This window comes from Phalacrocorax aristotelis, chromosome 1 (genome assembly GCF_949628215.1).
Source record: "Phalacrocorax aristotelis chromosome 1, bGulAri2.1, whole genome shotgun sequence".
NCBI classification, from domain to species: Eukaryota; Metazoa; Chordata; class Aves; order Suliformes; family Phalacrocoracidae; genus Phalacrocorax; species Phalacrocorax aristotelis.
This window is the reverse complement of record NC_134276.1, coordinates 174,202,853-174,225,667: the sequence shown is the minus strand read 5'-3', so window position 1 is coordinate 174,225,667 and position 22,815 is coordinate 174,202,853. Positions and strand designations below refer to the sequence as shown.

At 40.2% G+C, this 22,815-nt stretch overlaps 1 protein-coding gene across 1 annotated transcript in view; it reads left to right on the top strand.

Moving 5' to 3' along the window:
* ACSS3 (acyl-CoA synthetase short chain family member 3) overlaps positions 1–22,815 on the top strand; it is a 95,880-nt gene that overhangs the window by 30,904 nt on the left and 42,161 nt on the right. The window contains exons 8-9 of the mRNA XM_075080720.1: positions 9,798–9,949; positions 18,464–18,567. Of these exons, the coding sequence (XP_074936821.1) occupies positions 9,798–9,949; positions 18,464–18,567 (256 nt within the window). The remainder of the gene's footprint in view (positions 1–9,797; positions 9,950–18,463; positions 18,568–22,815) is intronic.

Genomic DNA, 22,815 nt, shown 5'->3' with positions numbered 1-22,815 from the left:
AGAAAAGCCAATCTTGATGTCTTAAATGTTATTAGAATGCGTTCTTGTCTTTATGGTTAACTTCTAACTTTGTGGTTGACTTTTAAAAGTGTTAACTCTTTCTTCTGTTCATTGAAAGACTGTGGGTAGTGTGTTAAGTTGTTCTATGAAATAGAAAATGAACGTTTGTCAGGATGTTTTTCTTCCGCATCATTTTGTGATCTGTAGGTTCTGATATAAATAACTTTGTGGTTTAGTTTCTAGGCATTGAGTTGATTTTTCAATAATCTCTCAGAAAAGCAGGTTTGCAAAACAAGTATTTTTCATTAAATATTAAAGTACTCCAAGTGGTAACCACAAGCACGAGGTTTTTTTGTGTGTGTTGTGTTCCCCCCTCCCCCCACCCCCCCCAAAAAGTGAAGACATAGGAGCTCACATGCTTTAATGCTCCCAGCCAATGACTGCAATGGCTGGAGAAAACTTAAACAAATGTTTATTCTTAACTTAAATCTCAATGTACCTTCTGTCCAGATACAGTTTACTGACTTGCTTACTTCCAGTGTTCAGCATGAAAGCTTGCAATGAATGCATTATTGACATATATGATGCAGAGGATATCTAGGGTGCAACTATGGTAACAAAAACCAGCCATGCATATGAGTATTGCTTATGCTTAGCTCTTTTTGAAGAGTCTCTGATGTACTAATCTGATGAAATCCACTTGCTTCTGTGAATTTAAACACCAGCTCACTGTGGAACTTTTGAAAGCTTTTGAGTCAATGACAAGTGTCAGCTTGCTGATTGCAAGAGTGACACTTGGTTCTTAGTGCACATACAGGTTCTGAAGGACATGAGGAAACAAGGTTATTTCTAGGACATTGCCAATTGAAAGTAATCAAGTAGTTTAAAAAAAAAAAAAAGAGGAAGGCATTTGCTTAAAAGCAGTAGGTCAAAACCCTAGGAAAAGAAGAAAAGGCAGAATTTAAGAGGAACAGGTAAGTGAGAGAATATGTTAAACTCATGAGGAAGACACTTTTGCAGAAAGGATTCCGTAGTAACTTGTCCCGGTTTTGGCTGGGGTAGAGTGAATTTTCATCCTAGTAGCTGGTACAGTGCTGTGTTTTGGATTTAGGATGAGAATAATGTTGATAACCAGGGATGTTTTAGTTGTTGCTAAGTAGTGCTTCAGCTTGCCATGCTCTGCCAGGGGCACAAGAAGCTGGGAGGGGGCACAGCCGGGACAGCTGACCCAAACTGGCCAAAGGGATATTCCATACCATATGATGCCGTGCTCAGTATATAAGGTGAAGGGAGTTGGCCAGAGGGCAGCGATTGCTGCTTGGGGACAGGCTGGGCGTTGGTGGGTGGTGAGCAATTCTATCATGCACCATTTGCTTTGAATATTATTATTATTATCTTAATTATTATTGCTACTACTACTATCTTTGTTTTATTTTATTTCAATTATTAAACTGTTCTGATCTCAACCCATGAGTTTTCTCACTTTTACTCTTCCGATTCTCTGCCTCAGCCCACCAGGGTGGGAGGAGTGAGTGAGTGGCTGCATGGTGCTTAGTTCCTGGCTGGGGTTAAACCATGACAGTCCTTTTGGCGCCCAACGTGGGGCACGAAGGGTTTGAGATAATAACAGTTTAACTGGAGTGTATTAAGGAATTTATATCTATTAACAGTTTCTGGTCACAATATTGATTCACCTGGTCTCAATAGTAGTTTATCTGATCTGCACAATGCTCTTGTTTTTGCTGTGCCTGTTAAAGATCGGTGTTGGTTTTTGCAGTTTGCTGGGCTCTGCAGTGATTAGTGATGTTTTGCCTGGAGATCTGTAATTAAAACTCTGGCTCCAGGACAACTGAAGCCTTTCAGAGGGAGGAGGATCCACTTCTTTCCCCTGAGCATTTGAGCATGTTAATCTCAAGGGAAGTTCAGGAACACAGAACAGTGTATAGACGGTGTAGAATAAGGGGTGCTAGAGCAGCAATTTTCCTGCAGCTTCAGTTCAAAACCCAAATACCAGATAAAGCTCAAGGCCAGTGTTTTAATTGTACATGTGTACATATTGTACAGCTGTCCTGTATCTTCTGCTCATCCTAGAGGTCATGCTTTCGGAGTCTTCCTGTGTGCTGTTCGTTTATGTAGGGCAAGCATGGATACATTTGTGAGAAGTCCTAAAAGTTCACTAAATAATTTGGGGATTGATTTTAGTATCTGGAGTTAAGTCATGTAGGCTCTCAATTAACTAATGAAAGAAAGAGGTGACTAATGTTCTTTCTGTCATGTATAAAAATATAATTTTTCCTGTGAAAAAGAGAAATAATCTGGACACTTTTTTCTGCATTATTGTGGGTGGTAGCAGAAGAGACCACTGTGAAAGAGAGAAACAAGCTTTGGATCTGAAAAATTAAGTGAAGTATGCATGGCTTTGCACACTGAGGTATTCAGTGTGTATTTTTCACTTGCCTTTTCCTAAGGTGAAAGTGTGAGGAAGAACAGTCTGTATGCTGCACCTGAATCCCACAAGACTCCATTTGTCCCTCTCCTGTCAGGAGCAATCTTTGCTGTAACATCTTTGTAGTGTGTCAAGTATGTAAGGATACTTCAGTATCCTTAAGCAAAAAAACCTGTTACTTATTTTGACCTTTTCTCTGTTGTCTGGAAATGAAGGCTTAAAAGGGTGTGTGGACATCACTGTAAGCTATATTTAATTAAGTACTAACATGCTGTCCTTCAATCTTGAATCTACTTTCCCAGCAACTTAAATTATTCGTATAGGTAATCAAAGTTAATAAGTATGTTCAAGGTTTATGAAGCAGAAATATATGCTAGGAAAAGAAGATCTATCTTTTGCTGATCTTATAGTTGATGGCTTTTTTTGTGTTAGATAGTCTGGGTCAATATGTGAGGTTAATCTTCTGGTACGTGGTCTCCACACAAGCTAGAAATCTCTGCTTTCTTGCTTCGCTTGGACTTACTCGCATAGAATAGATGATCTGGGCAAAGTGAAGAGACAGAGAAGTACTGCACAAGCCTGTGCCGCCTCACGTCAACTGTTATGTGGCTCAGTAACTCTGCGGTGTGTAATAGTCCTCTAGTTAGGATCAGTGCTGGTTTTGCAGTACATGAAATAGTAAAGTGTCAACTGTTTCGACTAAAGACTTTGTAGACCAAATTCTTATTTGTGTGTGTAGGAGTGTGAGAAATCTCAGCATTTTCTGCTAAGTGCTTGTCTGTGCAGTGTCAGTGTGTATCATACATGTACATTCCCCTGTGCAGATGGTGGTCATAAAGGTAAGCCTACATGCTATGCAAGTATACCTACATAGACAGTGATGTCTTTTTTCCCCTCCTCATGTGCATGACTGTTTCTTGTATTTCTAAGTGTATTTAATAATCCACAGTTTTCATTTGATCTATTCAGCTGTTCTATCCACTAGTCAAAAAGTGTTGCTTTGATTTTTTGTGTGTTGTAAAATCCTACTTTATGAATAATAAGGTGGTCTTCTAAGTTCCTTTGCTTTTTACTGAGGAAATTTTGGAGGCAGTGAACACATAACGTACCTATTTGGACTGTATCAACACTAAATGTGTGAGTTCAGCTGAAATTTGGAGAAGAAAGAGATTAGGCTCTTTTGTAGGCTGATTTTATAACTAGCACAATTTACCTAATGTCAGATGCTTTTCAGGCCCCATCTCCATCTTTATTTCATCTCCAGATGCTCAGGATAGTTCTGTTATGCAGCGTTGGGGGCTTCAGTGGCTTCAGGATCCCTACAGATAATTAAACGGAGAACTCCAGTTTTAAGTGACTTTCATGAGAAAAATAGAAATTAAATACTAAAAAAAAAAAAAGAAAGAAATAGTTTTTATTCCTTTTCAAGTTTAATTCTCTTACGAAAGAGTTCCATTTTCTAGTTTGTCTGGAAAAACCCCAGCGATTTCCCACTAACTTAATAGAATTTTAAGGCTGGGGACCACTGTGGTTGACTTCTCTGATATTCTGAATAACAAGGAGCAAAAACTTCACCCGGTAGCAGAAATGCACATTTATAGAATCAAATATCATATTAGCTTGAGTATTAAATTGCTATAGTCTAATGTTTAAAAACCTAATAGATGTTAATTAGATTCTTGATTCCAAAGGGATTAACTCATCACCACCACACTAGTTAAGAAAACGAGGAAAGCAGTATGAGAAGAATGGCAGTTTCTTGGAGATAAGGAAGAGACTTTGATAGTTTTATAGTAGCTATTTTTGACCACTGATACACTGGACCACACTAAAATGGTTGCATGAATTTGACAGAAGAGAATCATTAAAATATATACTGCAATGACGAGGTTTTCGTTCTAGCAGGTGTAGAGTAAGACAAGAAGGAATGGGGAGGAAAGTGATGAGTTCCTTCAGCAGTCTCTGTTACGTAGTCATTTTACAGTGAAGTTTTATCTCTTTGTGAATATGTGGGGATCAGGGTGGTTATTGTCCTAATAACCTATGAATTTAAAATGTGTTGGTTTTGGAAAATAAAAAGAGTAAAAACCCTTTTTCTTTAACAGTGAGCATTAAAGAAAAATCAGAGTTAATATCTGGTTGACCTACAAGTCTGCTTTGTGATTTTTGCTCTTGGTGAGAACATTATTAATCAGTAATAGTACATTTACCATTTTTCTTTCTCTGAGATGCCACCAATCAAGTCTGCAGACAGTGTTCATGACATCAGTGTCATCTTTCTGATGATTAAAAATGGGAAGAAAAGGAAGGCTTCTGTACACACAGGGAGAAAAATGTTTACAAAGAGGAATAGCATATAATTTTTCCTCTGCTCAGAAGACTGTCTTAACAGTGAATATTATAAATTTATAGTCAAAGTTTGTCCTAAATGATTGTCTAATGGTGTGTTTTGGGTTAGGGAGTATCCATATGTTGTTTAGGTACAGGGAAAGAACACCTCATCCCCTTTGCCTAGAGACAACCCCTATTGAATATAAACTGTGCTGACTTTATACCCTCACTCTTTAAAGTGATTTGTTTATTTTAACATTACTTAGTAGGTGACAATTTTTCGTTTTAACAATTGCTATGGAAACTACGTGCTTTCAGTTTTTACTTGGTGTAACATCATTGTCAGGAATGTGAAAACATTAATGAATTCCTTTGAATACAGCAGTAGTTTTTTTGGTGGTGGTGTTTTTTTTTTTTTTCTTTTCTTTCTTATAATCTGTCCTGGATTGTTTTTCTCCAAGGCATGACAAACTTCAGCTATAAATAAGCTACTTGATGTCTTACAGCCCACTCTAGGTTGCTCTTGCTAATGGGATCGCGAGCTGTAAGTAACAGGGCAGTATGGTTTAGGAGGCATGGTATTGCTGGCTTGACGGTTGGACTTGATGATCCTAGAGGTCTTTTCCAGCCTTAATGATTCTATGATTCTATGAAGAGAAAGTCTAGCTACTACCTGTGATGTCAGGAAAAAGGCAGCATTGTAGTTCTAGTGCTTGGGATTTTGAGTAGAAGCTAGTGTAAGGAAGAGTGTGCCAAGGAGCCATGCATTAAGGACTTCATTTGAGTGGTCTAGGACAGAGCAGGAGGTATTGTCCCACGCAGAGCTGTAGCAAGACATTGCTGTGCATGCAGAGCCTTCCTCACAACACTCACTGCGGTCCTTCCAGTCCCTGCTGTTGCAATGAATCTGCAGGGCACACAACAACAACAGGTTTAAAATTACTCTAATTTGGCACAGCTGTTAGCAACTTAGGGGCATCCAGCCTTTCTACAGTTTTTGTAAGCCATTATCATCAGCTGACAAAGAAAGCTGATGGAAACTCCCCTGGAGTTTGCCAGTTTTGTGATCTTTCTGCCGTCATCCATACCAACTGTATTTGTGGAATGAATTCAGTAGAATGTATCATCTCAAGTCCTTAGTGGAGGTTTGGCAGCAGGACCATCAGCAGAAGGATGAATGTCTCTATGGACGTTTCGTTTTGAATCCTGATGTGTCAGGATTTTGTATGTGCTTTGGTGTCAGCAGGTTTTTGTGGCATTGAGTTCCATGTACGATATTTCCTATGTAGAGAAAATTTTGTCCTCATAATTTTGACTTTATCTTTGAATATCCCCTTGTTGTTAGGAGTCAGACAGAAAGGGTGTTGCTGAGCTGTTATTGATGCTTTGTTGGTTATTTTATTATAGCTCCTGCTACGTATCTTTTTCCTCAAGTAATCCATCCAGGTGGCTTCTGACTTTCTCCATAGGAGTACATTTCTGTCCCCTTGATCATTCTTGCTGCCTGACTATGAATCTTCTTTCATAATCATGTATTATCCATCAACACATTCTGCCTGAGGGTGTCTGCTCAGCTGGTAGACATCTGATAAATTACATGCTAAATCTAGGTACTTCCAGAAAGGCATTTCTACTGTCTGTCTGTCTCAGAGTCTCTCGGTAGGTTATTAAAAGAAAGTCTTTTCTACTTGGATCCTCCTAGCTGATGGCAGAAGTGTCTGTTTCTATTTTCCTTTTTTAAATTAGGTGAGGCAGGTTGCTGACTGCCTTGTTCTTGTTTACCATGCTCTCAGTTCCTGCCAACCACATATATTATTGCCAGTAACTTTTTAAATAAATTTTCGTCTCCACTATTGATGCAAATTCTGAATAGCAATAGGTCATGAACTGATCCCTGCAGAAATCCAGTGGAAGCACCTCGTTTGCTCATAGTCTCCAACTGATTCAGCAGTCTGTCAGCATATTCTGAATTTCGTTACTCTGTACTTTATTGTTTATATTGCTAACTTTTAAAAAATCAAAACTGCGTGTGATAATAAGGCTCTCATGACATCTTGCAGTACTTCTTAAAATTTTTGTATAATAAATGAGAACTCTCTTCGGCAATTTTATTTATAGTTTTTTGGGCTCTGAAATTAATTTGCACTCTCTCAGATTTGTTTTGCTTATGTCAGTTTTTGTTTATGCATTTGATAAACTGAACAGCTGCCAAGGCACCAGGGAAGTTTTTCTGCAGAATCAGTAAGAGTATTTTACAGCTGGGCCAGATTTTTTTTCCCTGAATGAATATTTTAAGTGTCACCTTATTTTTTGGGAATTATTTCCTATCAGCTGTCAGGGGAACTTTCTATTCATTTCCTTACACTGTGTTTTATTTGGTTTTCTCCCAGATCTGAGGATGGTACTTCTCCAAACCAAAGCTGTTGTAGCCTACCTGTGACATACAAAAATCAATCTGTCAGAGCCCTGCATGCCTACTCACATGCTCTTGAAGGCTTAGCTGCTTGTGTTGAAGATGTGCTCAGGCTTGCTGGAGGCACAGGCACAGCTGCAGTGTAGCTTAGGCAGGGACCAAGGCTGAGTGCCTGAGTATAAATCACCTCCCGAGCAAGGGGAGGCTCCTTTTGGCTCTTCTCACAACTCTTCTGTTTTCCCAGTGTTCTGATCCAAGGTTATGCTGCTGCACCATGGCAAACCTGGCATTGAGCATCAGCAGCCCAGCCCCTAGGACAGAGTGGGTGTGCTCAGTGCCAGACACAGCCCTTTTCTAGGCTCTGGACATTTCCATTTGTTTAAAATAACAGCCTACATTATTACTGGCAGACTAACCAATTTCAGATTGCTCCAAGTTAGGTTTGTTACTGTCCAAGATGATTACAGTGGTGCTAGTTCAGTTACGTAATTAATTAATGAGAAGTTTATGGAAATACAGAATTTTTTAAGTCTGAGGCCATTTGTTTAAGTGTCGGTGATGTGGGCTTGAACTCCTAACTAGATGGTTGCAGATCTACAGGTATAGTGAACATTATAGGGAGATGATATGAACTTGAATAAACAGGTTCATACATACTGATGAAGACTTCAATGAATTACATAAAAGCTGCAGTGAAGAAGTGTGCAAGGAGGATGCTTAAAGACAGTCTGGTTTTCTTTGGGAACTGCATTACATGACAGAAAGAAGGACATAACTCACTTTTTTGGCAAGCAAATAGCATTCTTTTGCATTTCCTTTTGGTAATTTAGAATAGGCTATTAGCAAAAAGAGTTTTTTGCATTGGTGATACTCCTCCCTGCTGCTTTGGCTGGGGACTGTTTCTTTTGTTTATTTCCTCTCCATTTGCTTCTCACTGCCACTCCATCCTTTAAAAAAGAAAACAAAAGCTTTTCAATTGTGCTCTCTGGGTTTTTTTCTTTTCTTTTTTTCTTTCTTTTTTTTTTCCTTTTACGGTGATCCTCTGCTGCAGCACTCCTCTCACCAGCAGTATCTCACCATAGGGCTGCAAAGCCAATGGTACGTATCCAACCTCAGGCATCCTGCATTCTTTGAATGTGTGAAATGGTTCTTTGGTGCTCTTGCCAGTGATCAGGCACAGCTGGATGCACAGCAAGTGTGGGGAAGGCTGCAGTGAGGAGGGCAGGTGAGAGGGAGGGAAAGGGGTAAACTCCTGTGAGCCTGCATCACAGCCAGAGTGCTGCTTTTTATGTTGGGAGGGGGCAACTAACTTGATTAATATGTGTTTTCACAGACACTTACTAGTGCCTCCTTATCAGAATAAAAATAGTGGATTTAGTAAATTCTTCAAGGTGGTCAAACACCAGTGTACTTTTTTTGCATCTTGGGAAAATGAAAAGTGTTAATTAGAGTTTCATATGCTGTTTTTTTTCCACTGGACCTATTAATCTATCTATTCCAAATTTGCATTTACACAAGGATGGTGAAGGTATGAATTTGTCTTGTGACCGCTGAACTACTGTAAAGATGGTGACGTTTCAGTAGTGAAATTTTCTGTGCTTGTGGCTTCTTGTGTAAAGCATTGACAAAGCTGTGTTTGCAGTATGAAAAGTCTATGTCTCTCCTAACTTGTGTGCTCTGTCAAACTTCAAAGTGTGGCCTTTCTAGCGAAGAGGTTGCGGTGATACCTGTAGAGCTAAAGCTTATTATATATTAACATAATCTTTTCATAATTTCACAATATGTACGGAGCAGTTAATGCACTGCAGTAATTACATACAGTAAGACTATGATTATATGATTCTGTGCCAACTGCTTTTCATATTTGCAGCACCATAGAAAAGTATTGTGATTATTTTTTGTTATTATTAGTTAGCATTGGACAATTTGTCACATCTGATTACTTCTGTTTATGAATCTCTAGACTGTGTCCCCTACCTCAAGACAACCTTCAGTTTTAAAAAAACCCCAACCACAAACCAGACACTAAAACAGAAAAGGGGTCTTCAACTTCTCTCTAGTCTTCATGTGGGGTAGCAGCACAAAGGTGCCAGGAGGCCTACTGTAAGCAGCTAAATGGGAATTTTTCCAGAATTGGGAGGAAATTACTAGGTAAGAGAAAGCTGGCATTATGTCCCATAGGCCTGTGTGTGGGGGATATATCTGCAGTGCCACTGTGTCCAGAGATTCCTAGTTCAGTGGGGCTCTGGGTGTTTTACAGGCTGCTTCGCAATAAGGATAGATGTCGACATGACTCCTTCTCCTGCCAGTGTAATAATATCTCTTTGTTGCTGTCTTTTCATTCACGTGTCCATTTGTCCTATTTTTCTAAATAGCAGCTAGTATGTGGTGTGTTCGTGCGAGAGATTGTGCCCAAAGCTTGTGAATTTATTTCTACAAGTGAATACACTTGCAGTATTTTTATTTTTAACAAAGCCTTCTGTAAAGTATTACTTGAAATTACTCTTGTTGCAGTGCTACCACTACTGTTACATGTTCAAGCCTTGAACTGTCAAGGAATTATGAAGTATTTTTACTCTGTGACATTTAAAATTGTTCTCTCCATAGGGGAAGCCTGTGGGAACGCCAGATGCTGGTGCCTATTTCCGTGTGCTAGCAGAGCATGAAGTAGCTGCCTTCTTTACTTCACCAACTGCAATTAGAGCAATCCGTCAGCAGGACCCTGAGGCAGCCTTGGGAAAGCAGTACTCTCTGAAAAGGTGAACTAAGGATACACTGGAAGCAGTTTCTTACAGATACAGTCTGGATGAATCTTAATCCATAGCAGAGTGTCTGGGGCTTTGCCCACCTCTGTATAGCAGTATTCAAATGTGTTCTTGACAATTTAGGTATACATGTATTTGCTTGTAAATTTGTATTGAGAGTTTGGAGGTGAAAGCTGTTAAAAAGATTATGACTCTAAGGTTAAGAGCTGTTACTGAGTGAGGGTTAATTGCTCAACCTTAATTTTACTCCACTGTGCTTATACCCTGTAACACAGTCTTGGATTACATGATCCTGTACTGTTTTCCCACATGACCTCTTGTTTCATTGAGCGCACAGGGTCTTTAGTGTTTGTTTAATGAGCAACTGGTCAATGTGTTGTTTATCTCCCCAAAACTTAGTTACTGCTTATGGTTGTGTGCTCCAAAGACTGAGCTTTTTGCTGTCTCATACTGTTTTTAAGGTGTTTGTCACTATACTAGCAGCATCCTTCTAAAACATGACTGAGTTCATCCTTGCAAATCCCCTGTGAGATGAGAGTGGTATTATCTGTATTTTGCAGATGGGAAGCTGAGGCACGGAGGTATTAAGGTCAAAGTCTTCGATTAGTTTTGAATATCCAGTGTGAGCCACTGAACTATCACTATTTCAGTGTTCTTAGTGTTATATGGTTAAAATATGTTATTAGCATTATATGGTTAAAATGCCTCTTACACTGACTTGTATCTGTGTGTTTAGTACTTCTACAGACCAAGTTTCTGTATGTTTCTGAAAATGAAAAATATGTGGGTTTGGACCACATCAAACCTTGAAGTTGAATAATTTGCTCAGCAACAAACAAGGACCGTGTCAGACTGTATAGGCAGTATTTGGTGATAAGGCATGTTTTATCACACTTGTCCAAAGAGAAGGGGAAGATGCAAAGCTACATAGCTTCATTAGACCTCCACGTTCTTAACTGCTTAGGAAAGTTTTCTTTATTAGTAAGCTGGATTTATTCCTGAGGTATTCTTTACAAGTTCATCATTACTTTCTTCCATCTGTTTTGAGTGATATCATCAATCCTTATCCTTCCTTGAAATAGGCAACAAGCTCATTTGAGACCTAAAGCACTATCCTTCTATGATATTTATTGATAAGAAAGTGATTCAGATGTTAGAAAATTCAATTGCTGTACCTCAGCATTTTTAGGCAATAACTAAAATGACCTAGTCTGTCTTTAGAGTATTTGTTTAATGGAAAATCTTCTAACCTGCTCTGTGAGTTGTCACATTTTCTGGCCAAATGAGAATTCCAGATAAGAGTCTCCCTGCTGATATGAGTTGCCCCAGATGTAAAGACGTATTTTGTCATTCATATACGGTATACAATTAATGAGCTTCTCCATTTGTATTCATGTTTAGTTGTCTCACAGTTCACTCAGCTTTGGGCCATGTCATTACCTGGTATGTGACTTCTCTTTACTAAACCCTCTAACACACCGTTTAAAATCTAATATTCTCTCTGATTGTCTTAAGTCAGTATTATACAAAATCGGAAGTCCTTACTGGCTTAAGTCCAGTGACTATTCTCCAGCCACCACTATAGTGCAGTAAGTTTGACAGTCTTCAACATGCCTCTCTTTTCATGTCAGACGAGGATTATCTTACTGTTAGGTCTAGTCATGACCCTCTAACTACTTGGCTATACTGTGGCATACGTTACTGAATTTGGAAGGGTGCTTAAAATAGACTGTCTGTCTTATGATGACTTCAATATTAACATCCAAATAGTTATAGTGTATGTCCATTTTATGGGTTAATATGCAGTTTTTAAGAAATGGAGTCCAACAAGTGATTCAAATTTCCATTCTAGGAAAATCCTTGCTTTTGGGTGTTACTTCAATGGACTTTTCCATCCAAGGTCAAGCTAATTCTGTCTGTTTCAGTTTGAAATCAGTCTTACTTTTAGTTCTTAAGGGGTAGCTACAAAGAAGATGGAGACTCCCTTTTTACACAGAGTCCCATGGAGAGGACAAGGGGGAATGGACACAAATTGCTCTTGGGGAGATTCCGATTGGACACCAGAGGGAAATTTTTCACAGTGAGGACAGTCAACCATTGGAATAATCTTCCCAGGGAAGTGGTTGACTCGGCCACGTTGGACACCTTCAAGAGTCGTCTGGACTGGGTGCTGGGCCATCTTGTCTAGACTGTGCTCTTCCTAGAAAGATTGGACTAGATGATCCCTGAGGTCCCTTCCAACCTGTGATTCTGTGATTCATTTACTGATCTGTGATGCTTTCTTCTCTGTTATATGGTGCAGAATCTTTGCAATGAGATGTCTTTCTGCTGTCTGGGCTAAGATGTATCCTTACTTTCTCTAGAGACTCCAAAACACATGTCCAGGAATGCAGTCCTGAAAGAGGTTTCCACATGGTACGTTTCATTCCTGAAAACTTAAATGAAAAAAACTGATAAAGGTCAATGTCACTTTTTAAAAATCCTGTTAAAAAAGGCAATTACTGATAAGGTACAGAATTGGTAGGCAATGCCAGCTTCCAGTATACCAGAGAGTACTTGATTTACAGGAGTAAATTGAATTATAAGCAGACCTGTGTTCTTTTGAAATGACTTAAGTTAAATAAATTTCTGTTAAGAACTGATGTTGGTGGCATCACTGGCCTCTGCACAGAATTATATGTGAGGTTTCCAAAGGTTCTAGTGTGCCTGCCTCAAATTCTTCGTTGGCTATTGGAGTCAAATCTTGAAAATTGCTTGCCTTTGACAAAAAAGTCACCTATGTCTTAAATGTGGCCCATGCTTAACAGTAAAAGAGATGTTTAATTTGTAATACTGTAGGATAAAAGCCCTGTTCAACCACATATTGCTAGAGGATCTAAAGACCTGGGTTTGGATAACAGACAGTGCTTCTAGCAGGCTGTCTGATCATATTGTTGCCTGTTGTGTTTGAAAAACAAGTAACATCAAATTCTGTGTACCTCATGTACAGCATATTCTGTTCAGCTTTTGGAATCTGCTCTCATCTTTATGAGGTAACTCCATAACACCAAGACATTAACTCTTCCCATATTTGCAATCACACTTCATCCTTTAGTTGAGTTAATTGTTAGGTCTGATTTCCAAATGATTGGCAACTGACAGTTTTTCATGAGATGGGGCAACAACTCAGAAGATTAGATTAACATGCTAGTAATAATTTGCAGTTAGTACGCGATAGCCTGCTTGGCTTTCTTGACTTTAGGTCCGCTGTGAATGTTCTGCCATTTTATATCAAGAGAATCTAGAGATTCTAGCTTGCTCATCTGCTACCAGATATTAATGCACTTGCTTTAGAAAGAAATATGAGACTGCATAAAAACTGTGCAGAAATAATGAATATAAAGTGGATTGGGAACTCCCATTTTCTTCCTCATAACACAGGAACAAGAGGACGTGAAAGTAAAGAAGCAAATTTGAAACTGTTAAAATGAAACACTTTCTCATGTAATTGATCTCACACATCCTGCTAGAGGATATGTGATTAAGACCCAGAATTTAGGACCGCTGAAGTACATACGCAGTTCTGCCTGCTACCCTTTACTGTGTACTGCTGTAGATCATGTATGACCGTTCTCGTTAGAGGCCTGAGCTGTGTGCACGAAGAGCTGTTGTGGAGCTCCCCTTCACCCACACTGTGAGAAAGAGCTGAGCTGCAGCCATGTTCTGTGTCTCTCTTGACTCTGTCACCCAAACCTCCAGTGCTTGGATTCTCATGACCAAGGTAAAATCTAGTCAGGGAGGAAAACAAACACACATATCAATGGAGAAAAATCAGAAGACCTGAAAATATTATGTATTTCTTTATTTATTTCACGTTTAAGTGTCTGCAGACTCCAGGTGCATTGAGAGTTCTTTATTTCCAGTTTATGTTAAGAAGTGCAAATGAACCTTCCTCGCTGTCTTTTCAGGAAGAAAAGGCTTCTTTAACATGATGCAGGTAGAGTTTTTCTTTGCCAGAAAAAACCCCTAATGTTTACATTCCAGAATTGAAACCATTGCCGTTATCTTTTAATTTGGAAAAGTGCAGCTCAGATTATTACCCATGTGAACACTCCTGCTTTTGGGAGATGGTTTGGAGATGTGGTTTCTTTTGTGCTTGGAGTGATACCAAAATGTACATGCTGTATTGAACAATTTAGATTGTGTCTGGGCCATTAGGGACCTTGATCTGTCCCCTATATCAGGTCATACTTCAAGTCCACTCTGCTGGACTCTTGAATAGGGCCTAAAAGCTTGATTGCACTGAATTTTGTGTTAGGAATGTAGGTTTTCAGAACAACAGCTTAGGACATATTTATTTAACAGAGGTTTTAAGATTTTTCTTCCCCATTAACTGCATTGCAGTGATAGATGATTGCAGTAACAGGTGCATTGACATACTTTGAAGTTTTAAGTGGACTGTTAAAAAATTGTTCAGAGTGGGACATTTTATAACCGTTGCCATCTCTTACTATACTGTTTGATAGGAGAAAACAATTCCATAGTTCTTATGCTTTGTTAGGCTTGTGGCACTTTGCTCTCATATGCTTTTTGATGGTTTTGTGCTGTAAATTTGCCAAAGAGCTATCCCTCTCCTTCTTGCAAGGTTGCTCTTGAGTCTGGAGATTGTTAAATCTGATTATTAAAGCTGGCAATTCAGAGGAGAGGAATTCAGGTTTTGGCTCAGGGGATAACATAATGTCAAGTCTTTTAAGTTCTCAGTGGTTTAATAGCCCAATTTTAAAACAAGGGCACTTAACAGAATTTTTCAGCCGTTTATAAAGTTAATGAATTCATAAATTGAATTTTTACATCCTAGCTGAAATGTTGTGTTGAACTTGCCTAATTACAGAACGTTCTATATAATGTAAATTGAGCAGTGTTTAACAGGAATGCCCTGCGTATAAACATGAGCCTTAAAAAACTTTCCATGAAATACATATTTGTGGTTTTTACTTACACAATATTTTGTTCTCTTCTATTGTAAACTTCCAGTTAGTGTTATAACTTCCAGTTAGCTATTAACTGTAATTATCAGCACTGACTTGTGCTTTACAATCAAAAGCGTTCAGGTGCAAGATATTGACTGGGGTCACACTCATTATAATCATTATCTTCTAATGTGGGAGATATGCTCAGAAAGCAGTTTACCAAAATGATGTATATTCATGAGTACAGAAAACTGCTTATTTGTTGTGAAAGCATCAATTGAAATCAACTACCTTCTGCCTTCTACTCCAAGACAGAACTCACTCCAACCCACCTTGGGATGTTAGAAAGGAGGGTTCATTGAAATGCTGTTCTGAACTTAAGGCAGTTGAATTCTTCTGTCTGCATGTTCAAGTTTAACATGGTACCAGTTTTCAAGATGATCCGATGTTCGTAAGTTTGTAACTAGATGTGCTGTAAATTGATTTTCATATATCAAAGTTTTTATTATGGCTACCTCTGTGATTGTTACCTGTGCGTGGTTCACAGATAAGACTCTTCTCAGCTAGTTACTTTTAACTGGTGCAGGGTCCCTACCTTGGTGGTTAGAGTCCCCAATAACTTTTGGAAGTTTCTTTTCCTGTAGTCTAGCTATGAATCTGTGAACAGATCTAAAAGCCAAAAAACTCATCACATTTTTGATGTCTAGGCCAAACACCACTGTGAAAAAAATGCTTTTCAGTGTTAGGGCACATGGCTTGTTGCACTTAACGATGTTTCATCCCACATCTTACTTATGTTGTTTTCAGATGTAGCTTTACTCTACATTCTCCTGCCATGCATCTGCACAGCAAGCAGATCACTAGTCCTTACACTGTGAGAGGCTGCCTTTTATGCTAGCAGGATGTGCCTGTCCTCTGGAGAGGAATGGGGTGTCAATTTTCAAAGTATGCTTTTTTGGCTTAGGCAGCCTGGCTATGGGAAGTCTGTGGTCTAGAAGCCTTTGCTATTGAGAGGGCAACCTCTAGGTTCCTAGAGGTGACAAAATGTCACGGGCATTGATCTGGCAGTGGCAGAGCATGCTGCAATTCTGAGGGGACATCTTGGAGAAGTATTTTTAATCCCAGGGTGTGTTGTTGGGCCACATGAAGCTCTGTTCATATCTTAATGAGGCATTCTGTCATCTCAGAAGCTGTGAGGATTGATGCAGTGCTTGGTAGAGTGTCTCTGCAGTTTCTGTTAGCCTGACAGGCTGTTTATGAAATGTTTAGTTACTTGTAGTGTGAGTATACCTGTGCACTTTCACTTGAATAAAGAAAGAGGTTATTTGCTAGTAAACAGAATGCTTCTGATGTGGAATCTGAATCTGTTTCCTTCTTATCTTTCCTCTCTTCCCTCAACCCTTTGAGGTTTTAAATTGTATCTCTGGGTGAAGTGAAAGAGCTGTCTTTGATGATCATACCCCAAGTAGGGAGGATTTGGGAGAGGGAAGGCATGAGCCTACCCTGTGCAGATACTACAGAAGGGAAGCAAGTTCTTTGGTCTGTAGCAATGGGGCATGTGTGTGTGGCAGCTCTGCATTCAGAATTCATATTATTCCTCATGGCAGGATTGCACCTGGTGGTTACAAGCAGGCATTAATGTGGCTGAAGTGTTTCAGATTGCCACACCAGCCTTCCAGGGAAGGAGATGGGTTTTCCGTTGTGATTTATCTGTAGAAGTGAAACAGAAATATTATGTCTTGATTTCCCCCGTTTTAGATTTGATTTGCCAAAGAGATTATTTCTGATTCAAAATCTTGCTTAAATAGCAACATGTTTAAGTGCCCAGCAAAAGAAGGATGTACAAAACATCAGGCATTCCTGATTTCCTGTTTCTGAGATGCAGGAGCATCCCTTCCAAGTTATAATGCAGTAATCTAATAGCTGTATGTATCGCTATCTTTTTAAACAGTAACTTAACAATGTTTCCGTCCTGTAGCTTAGGCATGCATTAGTTAGTGTTGCTCTGGGGCATTGGATTTTTTTTTTTTCATTTTGGTTTTCATTTTGGTTTTGTTCTGTAAAAAATAAACCTTACCCTTTTGAGTCTCTTCAAGGTACATTACTCTTTAAAGTTGCCTCTTGCTTATTGTGGATTGTAGAAGCCTAGAGAACTGGTTCAGCATACACATATTTTTTTCATAACAAGTGCCAAGTCAGATAAATACCATGCATTGCTTTCAATAGAAGCAATGCTGTCATGACACAGACTAATGATAAAATATTGAATAGAAATCAGTGGTTCATCTGAGTACAGTTGGCCATTCATTTTCATCTGTACATCATAAATCTGAATTCAGAGTCTATGATTCTACCTGAAGAGGATCGCTTGTTTGTTGGCGGTGTGAGGCAAGACTGTAAATTATTTGTCTCTTCAATATCTTCTTATTAGGTGACATTGTCTGTCCAGTGTCATGAGTATCCTTGAGTTTATATGCAATTTAACAGGGATGTGAGTGGCTGGTTAGGAAATGAGAAGTGCGAAAACTGTGCTATGACATGATTAAAGCTACTGTGTAAGTGTTAGGAAGATCAAAACCATAGCAGCATGCAGTAATGTACGGTAATGTCTAGCTTCTGAGTACTGATAGTCATATTTAAGAAAGTTACCATTGACGTAGAGGATCTTATCATTTTAAACAGGGCATGAAGTGAATTTGTAATGCTTAATGAAGGACAATAAAGTGTGACTAAATAGCCGATAAAAGATTATGAAGTTAAGGACTGTATGAGTTTAATACCCAGTTATATAGCACTACCTAATTTAATGGTAAAAACATGCAAACCACATCTGTCAGAACTGCCAGGTGTTGCACCTCTTCTCTGCCAAAGCTGGCTACAACATGTCCAGTGAAATGAGCTGAATTCTAGTACTGTGATCAGGGATCCAGTGTTGCTGAATGTTGTTCTGTGATTGGCATTATCTAGTAGGATTTTTTTTAATGTATTCCTCTCCACAGGAAAATTGCTTTATGTGCCATTGTTTCCCCCAAAACTAATTTCCAAAGGTGTATAAAAAGTTAACTTGGAAATTAGCTTGAAAAATACTAAAATCTGTTTAAATGGAACATTATTAACAACTTCAAGCTAAGAGTTGTGCTGCAGGTATTTCCTTTTAGTTATCTTTATTTCTTTACTAATTTTTCTGATATGTCTTTCTGACGCTTTTTTTGGTATTTCATTCTTACGTTTCGCCCAACGGATATCTACCTAGTTCCTGTGTAGAGAGCATTTAATTATTTTTTGCTTCCACTGACAGTTGCTTGCCACTGGTCTACTGGGGGTTTTGTATTCAGGAAATAAAGCTTCTTTTACAGGATATTTTAAGTAGCATAAATTGATATTGCTAGGATTCTAATTTTTACACAGTAGGATGGAACATAAAAGGACTAAGAGTTTTCCCACCCCTTTTCTCTTCATCTCATCTGGGAAACCAACCACAGCTATTTATTAAATTTGTTTTCTTGTTTTCCTTTCCCCATCCAGATCAAGATATATACTTTTTTATTTTTATTTAAAGGTTCAGAACATTATTTGTAGCTGGTGAGCACTGTGATGTGGACACGCTAGAATGGTCAAAAAAGGTTTTCAATGTACCTGTCTTGGACCACTGGTGGCAAACTGGTAAGTGTTTTAAAGTACCATTGGTAAAATATGGTGAGTAGTTATTTTCAGAGTTGTTTCCTGAGTCTGCAGGTAGAGCTGTTTTCTCTCTCCATGAACATTTAAATAGGCAAGACCAAGTGTGAAAATAAAAATTCAATCAGGAAGAATATTTTTTGGAAGTGGTCTGAAAAGTGACTTCAGGATATATTTAAAACACAACATTTTTAATAACTAATAGAGAAAAAAGGGTATTTTCTTATGCCTCTGTTAAAAAAAAAAAAAGTTTCCATCTGTATTTTTTTTCAGATGTATTTTTATATTTTTTGCATGTGTGACTATTTTGTGACAGAAAACTTGGTATTTAGGGAAGCTTTCATACTGAAGGTAAGTTTTTTGCACATATACTTTGTGTAATTAAAAAACAATCTGCAACACAGTGTAGACTCCTTGGTCTTTAATATTGTTCTGTATGGACCTCGTCCAACTTCTCTTTATTATTTTGGAATGTCTCCCATTTATTTCACTGGAGGAGGATTAGTTAGACCGCAGTGACGGAATCAGAGTACCAATCTATGTGTAACTGCAAAAATCCCAGTTGAATTCTGGATTAAGAATTGATCAAATGTATATCCTTATAGCTATGGGTTAATATATTTATAAATTTCGCTATTACAAGATCAGATTAAGATTTTGCTTTTACAGGCATTATTGCTGTTTAAGCTAAGGAAGTGTACTGCAAAAGCTCCCTCCTCCCCTCCCTCCTTCGCTCCCTTCCAAGGATACCTCTTCTGTTTTCTGTTTTCTGCCTTCTTTTTTGAGATGCAAATTTTTTCTTGTGTCTGTCTATATGGAGAAAACCATTTTGTTTCCCCCATGATGGATCAGATAGCAGATATGTAAGATTAGAATAAAAAGTGGAAAACTAGTGGAAAATAGTAGTGTCATCTTTTATTTAATCTTGATTTAATCTGCTAATTAATTGAATAATTTGAGGGACAAGACCTGTATTTTACTCACTTCTCTATGATCCTAATGTCTGTAGGCAAGAACAGGCCTCAGTGATGCAGAATGAGCAATTAACTGAAAAAGAATAAAAGGTCAAATTATGTCTTTGACTACCTACTGAACTGACAGTAAACACTATTACTGTATGTAATTTTGCATGTGCTTTTAATCTGTGCACATATTTATATAATTGCCTATAGCTTTGATGTATATTTAGTGCAAAGTTTTAATATGACTGTGTTCATCCAGATATATCTCAGGTATCAATGAGGTCTTAAACAAGCATATGGATGTAATTGTACTCATAGTGTATAGAGGTGAGACTGCGTTTGAGAGACTTTTCAAAGAAGACCACAAGCCCAGCTCAGAATATAGTATGTTTCCTGATTTTCACATTCACGGCTGTTGTGGTTTAGCGGCAGCTCAGCCCCACACAGTCACTCGCTCACTCCCCCACCGGCAGATGGAGGAGAGAATCAGAAGGGTAACGCTCGTGGGTTGGGATAAGAACAGTTTAATAATTAAAATTAAAAGAAAAAACAGTAGAAATGCAACGTAAAGGAGAACAACGAGAGGCGCAAAGCCCCGGGGGAGGGGGGAAGGGAGGGGAGAGGGGGAACGAACCGCCAAAAAAAACTGCACGCGCCGCAGCCGCCCGCCGCCCCGCCGCCTCCGCGCTGCCACTGCCCCCCCCCTCAATATATTGGTCATGGTGTCACATGGTATGGAATGAACCTGCCATTGGCCAGTCGGGGTCAGCCGTCCCCACCATGGCCCTGCCCCTCCCAGCCCCCCCCCCCCCCCCCCGCCACGCGGCAGAGCGCGGGAAGCTGGAAAGGTAGCAGACCCCCACAGTGAGGAGAATTAACCCCTTCTCAGCCAAAACCAGCACATTCTCCACCCCTTATTCCATACCATTTACACCATGCCCAGGTCCCATATGATGCAATACAACCGTACCAACCACCACCCCTCCCCTTCCCATCCTTTAACATAATACACAGACATCATTCCCTTAGTTCATGGACCTTCCCTGTAAAATGTCCATTAAAATGTCCATTGAGTTCACCCAGTCCATGACTCTGGGCTCCATCTGTTGTATCAGTCTTTCCGGGTGGGAGAGATGGTGTGTGGCGTTGGGTTGCTGCATACCGAGTCAGTCATCGTTCCATCACTGCTGCACGGCTTGTTTCATAGTTGATCTTCCATGGGTTGGGAGGCTCGTACTCTGATATCATTGATACAACACAGAGGTGACACACAGTATTATATAGCAGTTCACATTGTGCCATTCAGTTCATTGACTGTTTTCACCCAAAAATCAAATCCCCTTGAGGCACACATCGGATTTCTCCATCCTCCCGCATCACCCACCAAGTGCACCCAGGTCCTCGAGCAAAAGCAATCCCACGAATGGGTTTGCCTTTGCCGGAGGCAGGAAGAACCCAGACTGTTTTTCCCAGCATACTTTTTGTGTGCACTACAGGGACTCTATCCCCTTCCACAGTATGTAGGATTTCTGACTGGGCAGGGGCAGCTCGGTTGGCAGATCCCCTCGTGTTGACTAACCACGTGGCTTCTGCTAAATGTGTATCCCAGTGCTTGAATGTTCCACCCCCCATTGCTCTCAGTGTCATTTTTAACAGTCCATTGTACCATTCAATTTTCCCAGAGGCTGTTGCGTGATAGGGGATGTGATACACCCACTCAATGCCGTGCTCTTTGGCCCAGGTGTCTATGAGGCTATTTTGGAAATGAGTCCCATTGTCTGACTCAATCCTCTCTGGGGTGCCGTGTCGCCACAGGACTTGTTTCTCAAGACCCAGGATAGTGTTCCGGGCAGTGGCGTGGGGGACAGGATATGTTTCCAGCCAGCCAGTCGTTGTTTCTACCATTGTAAGCACATGGTGCTTGCCTTGGCGGGTTTGTGGGAGTGTGATATAGTCAATTTGCCAGGCCTCCCCATATTGATATTTCAGCCACTGTCCCCCATACCACAGAGGCTTTACCCGCTTCGCTTGCTTGACTGCGGCGCATGTGTCACATTCGTGAATAACCTGCGCAATAACATCCATGGTCAAGTCCACCCCTCGATCACAAGCCCACCTGTATGTTACATCTCTCCCCTGATGGCCTGAGGTGTCATGGGCCCACCGAGCTAGAAATAGTTCACCCTTATGCTGCCAGTCCAGATCCACCTCAGCCACTTCAATCTTGGCAGCCTGATCTACCTGCTGGTTGTTTCGATGTTCTTCAGTGGCCCGACTCTTGGGGACGTGAGCATCCACACGCCGTACCTTTACAACCAGTTTCTCTACCCGGGCAGCAATATCTTGCCACAATGTGGCAGCCCAGATGGGTTTGCCTCTGCGCTGCCAGTTGCTTTGCTTCCATTGCTGCAGCCAGCCCCACAAGGCATTTGCCACCATCCAGGAGTCAGTATAGAGATAGAGCACTGGCCACTTTTCCCGTTCAGCGATGTCTAAGGCCAGCTGGACGGCCTTTACCTCTGCAAACTGGCTCGATTCACCTTCTCCTTCAGCAGTTTCTGCTACTTGTTGTGTAGGAGTCCATACAGCAGCCTTCCATCTCCGGTGCTTTCCCACAAGGCGACAGGACCCATCAGTGAACAGGGCATATTGCTTCTCATCTTCTGGCAGTTTGTTATACAGTGGGGCTTCTTCAGCACGTGTCACCTCCTCCTCTGGTGATAATCCAAAATCTTTGCCTTCTGGCCAGTCCATAATCACTTCCAAGATTCCTGGGCGACTGGGGTTTCCTACTCAAGCCCGCTGGGTGATCAGTGCAACCCATTTACTCCACGTAGCATCAGTTGCATGGTGTGTAGAGGGGATGTTTCCTTTGAACATCCAGCCCAGCACTGGCAGTCGGGGTGCCAGGAGCAACTGTGCCTCAGTACCAACCACTTCTGAAGCAGCTCGAACCCCTTCACGTGCTGCCAATATCTCTTTTTCAATTGGAGTATAGTGGGCTTCGGACCCTCTGTATCCCCGACTCCAAAACCCTAGGGGTCGACCCCGGGTCTCCCCATGTGCTTTCTGCCAGAGGCTCCAGGTAGGGCCATTCTCCCCGGCTGCAGTGTAGAGCACATTTTTTACATCTTGTCCTGCCCCGACTGGCCCAAGAGCTACTGCATGGACTATTTCTCGTTTAATCTGTTCAAAGGCTTGTTGTTGCTCAGGGCCCCATTTGAAATCATTCTTTTTCCGCGTCACTTGATAGAGAGGGCTTACGATCAGA